Raw genomic sequence first — 12529 nt, 5'->3', positions numbered from 1 at the left:
GGGATCCTAGGGAAAAAAAATAAAACAACGAACGGTGTCGCTGTTCTTTTTTGTGGCTCGTTGAAAGTAGCGAAAAGTGGAGAAGCAGATGTTTGAACGCGCTTTTGGCCCGTTCTCCAGGGGCTAAAACAAGGCGTAAAGGCGCGGGACTCAAAGGAGCAAGTGCCACGGCTCAATTATTCCCCGGAGAGAGATACAAAAAAAGGTCAACTGCTTTTATGGACGTGGATAGTCAAAGTCAAGGCATGCACTTTAGAAAGAAACGCCGCGTTTTTAGTTGAATTCTACATTTATTTGAGCTCGCCAAACGGTTTTACGCGCAGGTTTCAGTTTGAAATCCTTAAAAATATAAACCATTCTCTTCGTAGGTTGAATGGCGTATTATTTCACCTTTCAAATGGCAATGGGGCCTGATGATGATTAGCCCTATTGAGTCCGGGGCGCGCGCACTCTCCAGCCGCTCGTCTGATTGCACGAGGAGGACATAAACATATCACCGCCGACTCTGATTAGCGCTGAAGGGCCAGGCCACGCTAATTCTGATAATTGCAAGTGACTCCGGCGGCCGTGTAATAGCAGGAGCAGAAGAAGCACCTCTTTGGGAACGTGTTGAGACCATTGGCCCAGATCATCCCTCGCGCGCGCACTCACCGAGGACTCATGACACCAGGCCCTCACACAGTTAATTATGGTCTACCTATACTCCTCTCCATTCACCTTTTTGGAATTCTCTAGCGTTTTATAATGTAAGATGTTGTATTTGAACAGAATCATGCGCCATAATCTGTTTTACGCACGATTACGCACGGTGTAATAGGCGCCAAAGCCACTCCAAATCTGAATGTAGTTTTGAAAATAAGACCAAAGGCTCACCAATTTATTAATAAGAATTCATCTGTTTGATTTAAATAAATAAATCCTGCAGAGAAAGAAGGAGGACATTTTATTTAGACGGGAAATGGTGAAAAAACGTGAAAAGCAAATATATAAACTATTAATATTTATTCCAGATTGATACGAATGAATATAGGTAATTAGAAAACGAAAAAAATCTAATGTTTAACCTAAATTTTGCAATAAAATTTAAGATTTAAGATTCAATTACCAAACTGAATGCCAATATTTATAACCAACTTTAAAAAAAAAACGTCACTGTGAACACAAAACAAGATGTAACCATTTATAACCATTTTATTTTTTATTTTTTTCTAATTTTTTTTTTAAGTGTTATCATATAATTTAGAATTCCTGTTCAAATCACTAATATAATATAAACACTATATTTCGAAACCACAAATATTACACCAACCAAAACCATAAGTGTACAAAAATAGAAGCAATGTCATCCCTTACAGTTAAAGTGCAGCAATAAAAATATGGCAATAATAAAAAAAAGTATATTTTCTAGCGTCTGCGCTGCCTGCTCTAGTCTGCAGCTCCCTCTTGTGGCGGAAAACACTAAAAACAAACTGTGCAAAAAGGAAGGAAACTAATGCTTTCAGTAGTTGCCATTAAAATGTGCAATCTCAAATTTAAACTCCACGTTTAAACTAAAATCAACATCATTATCAACCAATATATTCTACTTTTTTCTCTTATAAAGGTGCGCCATGTAACTTTTCTGGTGTCTCCAAGGATATAGCGTTAAAGTATCTCCATGGAAACTAGCAAGTGACGCCACTAGGACATGTTACAGGTCAGATCTGGGGAGAGGCAATCTCGTTCACAGTAAGAATGCATGTTTTTCAGTGTATTTTGGAGCAACTCATAATTAAACAGACAAAAATATGATTAGAAGGCCCATATTACACTATTTTCTGATCTATGTTATAATGTTTCCTCATCACAAACATACCTGGAGTTGTGTTTTGTTTCATTCACACATGTTTAACACGCAAACGATGAATATTTAGGCTGAAAACACACTTGGAGATGTGGACAGACTATTAATAAGGAGTTACTCAAACATTTGTGAGTGAAACAAAACAACTCCAGATATGTTTTTGACGAGGTAATAACATTATAACATGGCTTAAAGCTCACAAGAGTAAATTTTGTGTAATATAGGACCTTAAAGCAGACCAATAATATGCTCAAAAGGACTAGTAGGTAGTGGACAGACCTGCAACAAGAAAAGTTACACAGTGCACCTTTAAATACACGTGTTAGCAGCGAACATCATCTCTCCCAGCCCACAGCGCGTTAGTGGACGTAGCCTCTGTAGTCCAGCAGTAGGTAGTTCTTGAGGAAAGTAGGTAAGTTGAGTTTAGGGACCACTTTGTGCACACGACCGTCCAGGAAAGTCCTGATTTTACACCTGCACAGATGCTGCAGAGACCTGGTGGTTTGGGCCAAGGCAAAAACTGAATCGTAAAAATCCTTGTGTGCCTGTAAAACACACAAAACACAATATTGTAATGACCAGATTTTGTGTTAAAGGTCTGATATTACTTAAAATTGACTCATGTGAGCTTCAAGCCATGTTATAATGTTATTACCTTATCAAAAATGTACCTGGAGTGGTGTGTTGTTTCATTCACACGCATATTTGAGAAACCTGTCTACATCTCCAAAGCTCAAAATGCTTTGTTCCACCTTGTGATGTCATGAAGCAATAGTTTTCATGTTAACAGCTTCCTTTTTTATTCAGTTCAGTTCAAAGTTTAGTTTAGTTTAGTACAGCAGAGTTTGTCAATCCCAGGGCTGAAATTCAAACAATTCCAGTAAAGGTGCATGGAGTTTAAAACACAGTGGAGCACTTCCTGTATTACCACATGACATCATAAAGTCAGCCTAAATATACAGGGTTTGTGTGTCAAAAATGTGTGAATGAAACAAAACACAAGTCCAGGTAGGTTTGTGTTGAGAAAACAACATTATAACATAGATCATAAAATAGTGTAATATGAGCCCTTTAATTGTTCTTGGAAGTGTTTACATCTTGTTAAAGTAACTGCTTTTATATGTGTCACTTGGATACTATGCCAACAATTTTACATGATGGTTTGATTTGTCAGTTACTGGTCCGTTTGGAGACGGTTGGGATGGCTGCTGTTTTGTTTTTATTGGGTTATGGCCCACAGTTGCTTTGTGTTCAGAAAATAAAGAGGAAATTTAGTGAGTTTCCTTACACCAGAATGTTACCTATATAAAATTATATAGAACATTTTTGAAGTAAAACTGTAGCTATGAAATTAGAGCTGCTACTAACGATTATTTTAGTGTTCAACTAGTTAGTAGGGACGTAACAATATCCAAATCTCACGGTACGATATTTTCACGATATACATCTCACGGTACGATATTTATTGCGATATTCCGTGGAGGCAAACAAAATTGTGAATATGCTACTTTTTCCTCTTAAAATGCCTTGACAAGACTTAATCCAAAGAACTATGATTTAAAAGTGCTTAGAACTGTTATTTCTTCATGTAGTTTGCACCAAATCGGACCAAAGGATCATGGTCAATGTAGTTCTTTCTAGTTTTTTTTTTTTTAGCTATTGCTGCACCATGACAATGAATTTAAGCAGAGAACCTTGTGATTCGATATATTGGGATGGTCCATGATATTATTGAGAGACTGACGATACAATATCACGATATTTTCGTTATTGTTACAGCTTTACTTGTCAGCAATTAATTTTTCGATTATTTCTGTTGTACAAGATCAGTAAGGTTGAACTATACTTGTAGATATAGAATATTTACAACCAAAGTGTATTATTGAGTAAATCAGAAATAGCTTAGTCTCTGTCTTTGTAATAAAAAGATCTGCTCATATCTTTAGAGTCTGTATAATCTAGATAACGTTTACAATGACCATAATATGACTACAGTTATTTTTTTCATGTGGGTTACGCACTTGCAATTTTTTGAGAAGCTGTAATTCCAAAAGCAGTGCTGCAAATCAGTCAAAAATAATGAGGCCAAATTTTTTAACTGAACTGCAAAAAGTATTTATTATTATGTCAAAGTCTCGTTTTGTCTCAATCTCGTGTTTCGTCTCGTTTCATGTGAATTGTATCTCGTCCCCTATTCGCGAGTCAAGATTAGTCGATTAACCGTTAAAGTCCTATATGAAAAGAATCAAATCAAAATATCAACTTGAATAACATTAGCAATCAGAAAGTAAAAAAGCCCTATCTCCACGGGGTCTTATATGACACCTGCTACTCTCCAGACTCTTCTGAAATATGATTCTCGTATTAGTTTGGTCGTTAATGTTTCAGTCTCTCCTCAAAAACGTGCGCAGTGAAGCAAGTTTTGATTTATTAAAACATATGTCACTTTCACAAAAATTACAATTAGTATTTTTTCCCCGTCTTGAAATACCTGATAGCTTTCCTGGGGTACAGCTTCTACCCAGTTGTCGTTGACTTTGAGGTGGCTGTAAGCGTTCAGAAGGACCTCAATTGTGCGTGGAGATTTAGAACAGTGCTTCATAACCTAAAGGAAACACAGAGATAAGCAACGCAATCATCATTTAAGTTGGAGAGAGAGGGAGAGCGCTGCACAGAACTGAAGAAACAAAGTAATTAAACACTTGGAAATGAACAGATTGGTCTTCCCTCCAGGGGTTTAACTGGAAATTATGCAATTAGTGCTAATTAATCTCCTATTAACACTTGCCTAATTAGGAAGCCGGCATTTTGTCTAGTGCACGTGGATCAGTGGTAGTTGTAGTCGGTTTCCCACAGCGGGTGCTACACTTCATGTTGTGTCATAAAATGGGAGTGATTTGAAGGCGTGAAGGCTGAGACAGAGTGAGGAGACGTCTCAAGACGCTTACTCAACGTGTGACACCAGATAATTACGCCAAATGAGCCACCTTCATACATGTGTGGTACAAGCTGTAAGAGCACGGGGCGGGCTCACATCACAGTCGATCCATCTGGGAGTCTGACATTAGTTTGGGTTTGTGCTTTAGTGTTGCGTTAGTATGTGTGGATACAAAGCCTGTCACAATAACAAATTCTGAATTTTAAAAGTAAGACCAATAGCAGATTTAAACCACAAAAGACTATTCTTAATCTACAATATTGTTAAAAAATCATGAGCTGCACTAAATAAACAGCAGATTGAAACACTTCAGTACTTAGTGTTCATCTGTCACAGAAGTTTTTAATTCAACATTCTACAGTTCAAATCTCATATTATAGCCAAAAATGATCAGAAATGTCACAGTAGTGCAAAGAAAATGTACACGCGATAAATACTGACCCTAAAAATATGATTCCATCTGTCATACACTGAACGATAAGTCTAGTAGATTCTGTTCATATGTTTTAACCACAACATACTCTGTATTAAAGATGTGGAGGAAATAAGACGATGAAAACTACTGTCAGTATAACGGTGTAACATTTGAAATGTATATACAGTTTTACATGTTTCTCATGTTTCACATTACAACATTACACCATTCACTGATTGAAACAGCCTTGTGTTCTAGATGACATTTTGTTTATCAATCCAGATGTACTTTTCACGAGTTTGTGCTTTTTTTTGTAATACACACACACACACACAAATGCACTCACGCAAGCACATACACACATTTTTGTACTTTAATTGCTTTAAACTGCCTTCCCCATGAAGCATCTATCCATTAGAATCATGTTGGTAATTTCCATGCTGCTATTTTTTCATTTCTGAATGCTTCAATCCACACTGTTGCCAGCAGAGGGCGTCAAACATAGAATGTTGTGTTCAAAAGGAAAGTGACAGGCACATACACATTATATTGTGCATATTATATCCACATATTTAACATGTGCTATAGCAACAATAAAGCTTCAGTATTGGTGTTTTTCATATTCTAGAATGTGATGATGACATTGTACTCTGCCATGAAATATCCAAAAAATAAATACACAAACTATTTCAAACTATTCATTTTAGCTGCCCCACATCTGTACTTAATAAAATTGGCCTATAGAATATTGTGCTGTCATGTGAAACCAGCACACAGACACAGACACTTCCACACTGAGCCTATAGGGACTCACCATTGGCAGAGCTCCAGGCCAGACCCTGATGGAGCCGTGGTTGAGCAGCGCGCGGACCACCCTCTCGGGCTGATGGGACGTCTTGTAGCACACCACTTTGAGGATGTTGTGCATGGGAGCCTCGCCGCCGTAGTCCATGTCATTCACGCAGGCGCCGTTAGCCAGCAGCAGATCTACTACGTCTGGGTTAGCGTTCTTACAGGCCATGTGCAGGGGCGTGTGTCTGTCCTGGTCCATGGTCTGCACGCTGGCGCCTGCTCCTATCAGGATCTGGCACACGCGGTGGTATCTCTCCAGCTGGGTGGCGTCCTGTGGCTGGGAGCAGGCCGCGTTGAGCGCCGTGAGCCCTTCGTCATTGGGCCGGTCCAGCTGAGCCCCGTAGCGCAGGTACAGGTCCACGTGCTCGGGCAGACCGTTCCTGGCGGCTGTGTGCAGGGGGGTGTCGTCCTCGTCTACCGTGCGCCCGTTGATTGCGGCACCGTACTGGAGGAGGTACTTGGCGCATCTGCCAACGCAATTAGTCGACAAATGTGTGGCACAATTAGAGGTTGTTATGGTAAGTATTTACAGAAGATTACAGAAAATGTGTGTGAACATAAGGATCAGATCCACTGGAGTGGGACAGCACTTTGGATGTTCTACAACGGTCAGATTGAGTCCATTAAAACTGTGTACACCCAGCTGCTGCCATATGCTGCCACTGTTTACATAACAACACCATAAGTAACACATGTTATAATCAGAGGTGCTGTAGAAATGGTTTGGGGTCTGGTTAGAGACTGTGACCTTTTTTGTTTACAAGGGGCCCATATATGCCTTCTTTTCCCAAGGCCTAGTAAGTCTGTGAGCGGCCCTGCCTACTGTATTTCAGGAACAATTTAGATTAGGGGTGTGCAAAATTATTGAACTATCGATATATAGTATCGTTTAATGTTATGATACAGTACCAATATCGTGGGCTGCTGTATCTATATAGCACCAAGAGTATTTTTGGTACATTTTACTAAATCATTTTGTTACAGCTACAGTTTTGTTGCTTGTTTAGAGGAGGGAAACTGATTTATGTGACACATTTGACATTTTCACTGTTTTGATGATTAAAATGGGTGTGTTTCATATGAAAATTGCACAAGAAGTGATTTAACAAAGACTTTTAGTATCACAGCCATCATTTAGCCTTTATTATTTATTGAACTGTATCAAATTGATTTGAAATATATTGTATCGAATCAAAAGTGCACTGTATCGAGATATGTATCGTATCGTGACCCGTGGATTGAGGTATGTATCGTATTGGCAACTTCTTAATGAGACCCAGCCCTAATTTAGATGAATACATTTTATATGTTGAACCCAAACGCTTCACTTCTCATTGACCAGCCTTTCTGTTTTGTACATTGTAATACTGTATAGTGCTACACAGACAGAGATTCAGATAAATACTTTGAATTGTACTCACTCAAGAGACTGTGGCTGAGTGCAGAGGTGCAGAGGCATGAGCCCCTCCTCGGACACAGCGTTCGCATTAGCTCCGTGTAGCAGCAGGAGCTTGGTGCATTCGGGCCGACAGTCCTCACAGGCCTCGTGCAGGGCCGTACAGCCCCCAGGGGCCAGCTCCACATCGGCCCCCCTCTGCAGCAGCAGACGCAGACAGTCTGAGAAGCCCCGGGACGCAGTGATGTGCAGAGGAGTGGTCAGCTCCTGCTCGTACGTCAGAGACCAAAGTCCTGCAACACAACCATAACAAAACAGGACAGAACACAGATAAAATAACTGTACACTTATCTGTGTTTTTGTGGCTTGGAGCTTAAAGTGTATATTTCAAACTTTGGTGTAGAAATATGTACTTTCCACATTTTGCTTATGATATTGTGATGTTACTTTTTGTAAGTTTTGACTGCATGTAGACTTTACACTTCCACAACACAACACTCATTCACTCAATCTGATCATTTAAATAATCAGAGAATAAATAGATCTTGTCGCATGTGGCTTTTTAGAGTAACTGGTTTTAACTGAAAGTTTAAGTACAATACATTTCAAAATAACTCTCAATCTTTAACATTTTCCCTTTCATTTGAGTCTTTGCCACATTAGTTTGCCTTTTTCTGAATAATTTTCTTGTCAGACCCAACACAGGTGCAAAACAATCAGAAATAAATCACATCAGAAGTTCTGTTTACATGACATTTCAATAATCGGATTACTCCAGAAATCAGATAAGGATCCAATTTTGTAAACATATCCACTGTTTCTCTGTTACATTAGGAGTGTAAGTGGCTGTCTTCAGCTGTATCTGCTTGCAAATGCATAATCCCATGATGACACGAACAGCAATGGACTAAATCAGCACTATTCAGACAGTAAGTGCACATATATTGCACAGTTGGACTATGCACATGAATGATATAGATCCTTGCACTACACTAATAAAGAGCCAGTGCACATGAGTTAATCAGGGAAAAGATTTAGACACACATACTGAGGTTTCTATAGTTGAACCTGTAGTTTTTCCACTCCTCGATGTTGCTGGTGTCGTAGATGGCGTCTACGAGATACCCATACTCTTCATCGTCCATGATACTGATGAGGGTGAGCTCGTCTCCCACCAGCAGAGAGTTCCAGAATTGCAGCTCGCAGCCCGTCGCCTTGGCCGTGGCGATGACATCTGAGCGATACTTCTTTTCTTTGCGCCACTTCACTTTGGTTCCAACGTACGCCATTTTAAACAGTTTGTTTAAGTTCGATCTCCAGAACAGAAATCTTGTGAAGCTGTTTGTGAGAGCAGGGCTATTTCAGGGCTGCTATTTGATCTTTGGGCTGACACAACAAACTCACATGTGCAGGGCCACACGAGCCAAAACTCTGCTGCTTTCCATAACATGTGGTTTTGCAATGTTCATGTTCAAATGACGTAAACTTATGGATTTGTATCACAGCTTGTTATGTTGTACGAATTTTGTTAAAGTGGTATTATTTCAGAAAATATGTGCATGAGGTACTGATAATAAAACTAGTGTCCATGCTGGTCACTTAACACTCAGAAACTAGAGCATTCATTTGTCTCGTTACTGACCCCTGGTGGTTGTAGTTAGTTAACATAAATAACATTTTAAGCATATGGCCTGATCTACTTCTAAATATTCATTGGCATTTTTAAATGTAGCTGTACATTTTACGTTGTTATGAGTACGACAGTAGACCTATTATTAAGCTTTTGTTCACTCATCACTCATAACTGGCGGCAGCTACTTTTGGTCATAACTAGGGTGACCACTAGCCAGGCTGGAGTCACCTAGTGCCTCAGTTCAATTTCATTTCTTTCCAGCAACTAGGTCAGGAATTGGAATACACTAAACGGTTTGCAAAAACCCCGGAAGTGCGAGTTTAGGCACCTGCCAATCAGTGAAGAGCCGTACATTAATTGTTGTCAACGATTCCCGAGATTGAGGTTTTAAAGCCAGAACAAAGAGAATGTTTGGTGAATTTTATCAAGGGGAAAGACGTTATTGCCCTTCTTCCTACGGGATTTGGGAAAAGCTTAATATACCATTTAGCCCTGTTAGTGGCGCATTACATACATCATGACCAAATAGCAGCGACTGATTAAATAAAAAAAAGTACCTGCCTACCATCGAGCGAACGAATCCTAATGCTGCGAGGTCAGACGGTTTCTACAAAGTGAAACCGGCTGATGAATAAGGCTAGGTGACCACCTCATAGAAAAAAAGGATATCTTGAACATGGTGGGACATTTTGGGACAAACTCATGGAAAATAACTGCAATAAAACCACGAGAGAGAGAGAGATGTTACATGTTACAAACCTGAATGCCAGTACACCCCAAACATTATTGATTCGTTTGTGGAAAAACAGTAATACATTGTTGTGTTGTTTTTTTTGTTTTTTTTAATGTAAATCTCACAGTTTAATCAATTTATGTTGCATCAGTGATAAAGTGGGACATTCTCTAAACTAGGACAAGGGATGGGGCCTAAATACCGAAAAGAGGGACAGGTGCTCACGCTAGTCATAACTGCCCCGAGACTGACCCATGGACATGTATTGGGCCAAATGAGTGACATTTCCTGCTCAAGGGCACCACAACAGCATAACATATCTTGAGTGGGATTGGAACCATCAACCTTTAGTCAAACTCAGCCTCTCACCGTCTCCCTCCGCCACCCAGCGCATGTCTCCTCCCTGCGGCTCGATCACCATGTTGACCCGGGCTCCTTTGGGGAAGAGCTGCTGCAGAAGCTCCAGGTCCCCGGTGTAGAGCGCGTTTTGGACCACCGGGTCTTGGCACACGGCGGGAGGGACCACGACCGCGGAGGAGGCAGCGCTAGGCCTCAGAGCCGCCCTTTCCCTCGCCTCCTTCTTTAACATGTAGCCCCTGTAGGACGCCGCGGTCTGCCTGCTGTGCCTCTGCCTCTCCAGCATCTCCGCGTCCACGGCCAGGGAGCGCAGGGCCGTGGGGGTGAAGACGAAGCTGCCCCGGGACATGGCGCTCGGCTCGCCCCTCGCAGTGCTCCGAAAAATAGGCCGATAGATCACCGATAGAGGCTAATGTCCACCGTGTGCCCCCTAGCTGTCCCCGTGTTGTGATATTTGGTATGGGCCCTCCCTCCTCGCAGCGTGACCGGGCAGTAATGCTATTTTTATGTGGCGAGGAGAGACTTGACCCGCTGCTGCTGCGCCTCGGGGCCAGACAGAGTCCAACAGGTTCAGTGCGCAATGGTTCGGAATCGGATGGAACTTTGAACTGTAATTTGGGGGTTGTAGCACAGCACAGAGCCTATTAATGTCCTAACATCATAACGCGCAGGATTTTGAGATTATAATTTTTTTTGTAACACTTGAAGAAAGTATTTGGTGATGATGCTTCGATAGTTTGCCCACATTTTTGGCTAAAATCATGGATCTGTAATAAAAATCTGCTAAACCTACCACTTAAACACTTAAAAACTGCACTTTTTATTAGTTTGACTTCTTCCTTACACAAAAAGTAGTAAAGAACTGAAAAATAATAAAACAGGCCTAAAATTTTGTCCATTTAAACACATCTTATAGTTACATGTATAGCCTAATTTTCTTCTTTTTTTAAAAAATTTTCTTCTTCTTCTTTACATTTATTGTACTCATATTACTTTTTTATTATTTTTTTGTCAACATGGATTGGTACAATAAAAGTAGGTCAGCTGGGTTAGGGTTACATGTAAATATGTTTTGTAGGTGCCTAGTAATTCTCCTAGTCAGGCTAGCACCACCTAGTGCCTCTGCTCAATTTCATTTTCCTCCAGCGACTAGGTCAAGAATCAGAATTCACTAGATGGTTTGCAAGAACCCCAGAAGTTGTAAACCTGAGAGCTGTGAAGTCATGACGTCAAACTCAAGCTCCTGTCTGGGTCCATTTTGTGGTACAGCACAACAGTAAACAAAGCAGCAAGAGTTTGTTTTCGTACCTGACAGTTTCAACTGCTCACTAGTGGTCTTCCTCAGAGTGGTCACGTAACGTTGCTGTGACGTGTCCGGTCAGCAGAAAAAAGAACCTAATAACATAGATTATCGGAAGACCAAATGAACCTCATTGGACTAGTAAACAAAGCGGTCGAGATGGATGTAGACAAAGCCATACATTTTGTGTTGGCAACAATTCCTGAGATCGAGGATTTAAAGATGGAAGAAAGAGAATGTTTGGTGAATTTTACCAAGGGGAAAGACGTTATTGCTCTTCTTCCTACAGGATTTGGTGCATTACATATGTCACGACCAAATAGCAGTGATTGGTTAAATAAAAAATGTACCTGCCTACCGTCGAGCGAATGAATGAATGAATCTAATGCTGTGAGGTCAGACGGTTTTTCATGAAGTGAAACCAGCTGATGAATCAACTTTGAGGGGAAAAAATAACATGTCTATTTTTTGAATTGTTCCAAAAGTATACATATCAAATGTTAGAACTTAAAGTGTTAAAACTTGTTAGAAACAAACAAAAACACTACAGTAAACAGAACAGTAAGCTTCATATTCTTGCTTATGCCACCAAACAAAAGTGCTTTGTCTGTGTCGCATGTGTAAAGTGTCTGGGCTCCGAGTCTGTCAGTGCTTAATGGATGTCTCTGCTCGTGCACGCCTCCCTGCTCGTGCACATTACACTGAGCTGTCTGCTGCTCCGTGCCCCACGTGTCCTCTTCTAATGCCACAGGATACAGCTGAGAATTATCACTCTTCAGTCTGTGCGCAACAGCTGATCTGATATTTCATAACGTTAACCACTCTGTTGCAACAAGTTAGAACATGCTGTCTTATTTTCTTATAACAAATTTTAAATTTCAGGTCCCATCAGTAAAAATGTAAATATGTAAAATGTAGGGATGTAACAATACCCAAATCTGTTCATACAATATTATCACGATATGCATCTCACATTACGATATTTATTGTGATATCTTGGAGAGGCTGAGATAATTGTAGATAGGATGCTTTTTGACAAGATTTTGGTGTGAATTATTAACA

At 40.3% G+C, this 12529-nt stretch overlaps 1 protein-coding gene across 1 annotated transcript; it reads right to left on the bottom strand.

Moving 5' to 3' along the window:
• Positions 1–1196: 1196 nt before the first annotated feature.
• asb10 (ankyrin repeat and SOCS box containing 10) lies at positions 1197–10708 on the bottom strand. The gene is made up of 5 exons (XM_020924527.2): positions 10180–10708; positions 7470–7737; positions 6011–6515; positions 4335–4448; positions 1197–2388 (listed from the first exon to the last, which is right to left on the bottom strand). Exons 1-5 carry the CDS (start codon positions 10514–10516, stop codon positions 2203–2205), a joined length of 1410 nt encoding a protein of 469 aa, XP_020780186.2. The 5' UTR covers positions 10517–10708; the 3' UTR covers positions 1197–2202.
• Positions 10709–12529: the final 1821 nt, after the last annotated feature.

This window comes from Boleophthalmus pectinirostris, unplaced genomic scaffold, assembly GCF_026225935.1.
Source record: "Boleophthalmus pectinirostris isolate CB_2022bp ecotype Guang Dong unplaced genomic scaffold, ASM2622593v1 HiC_scaffold_16, whole genome shotgun sequence".
In the NCBI taxonomy this organism is placed as follows: domain Eukaryota; kingdom Metazoa; phylum Chordata; class Actinopteri; order Gobiiformes; family Gobiidae; genus Boleophthalmus; species Boleophthalmus pectinirostris.
This window is presented reverse-complemented; position numbering and strand designations above follow the sequence as displayed.

Bases quoted from the DNA above. Each gene is read 5' to 3' on its own strand.
- asb10 (XM_020924527.2), bottom strand. From the start codon at position 10,516: ATGTCCCGGGGCAGCTTCGTCTTCACCCCCACGGCCCTGCGCTCCCTG. The intron at 6,516-7,469 runs GTGAGTACAATT...TTGCGTTGGCAG, and splicing joins ACTCAGCCACAGTCTCTTGA to ATGCGCCAAGTACCTCCTCC. The intron at 2,389-4,334 runs GTATTTCAAGAC...TGTGTTTTACAG, and splicing joins TACCCCAGGAAAGCTATCAG to GCACACAAGGATTTTTACGA.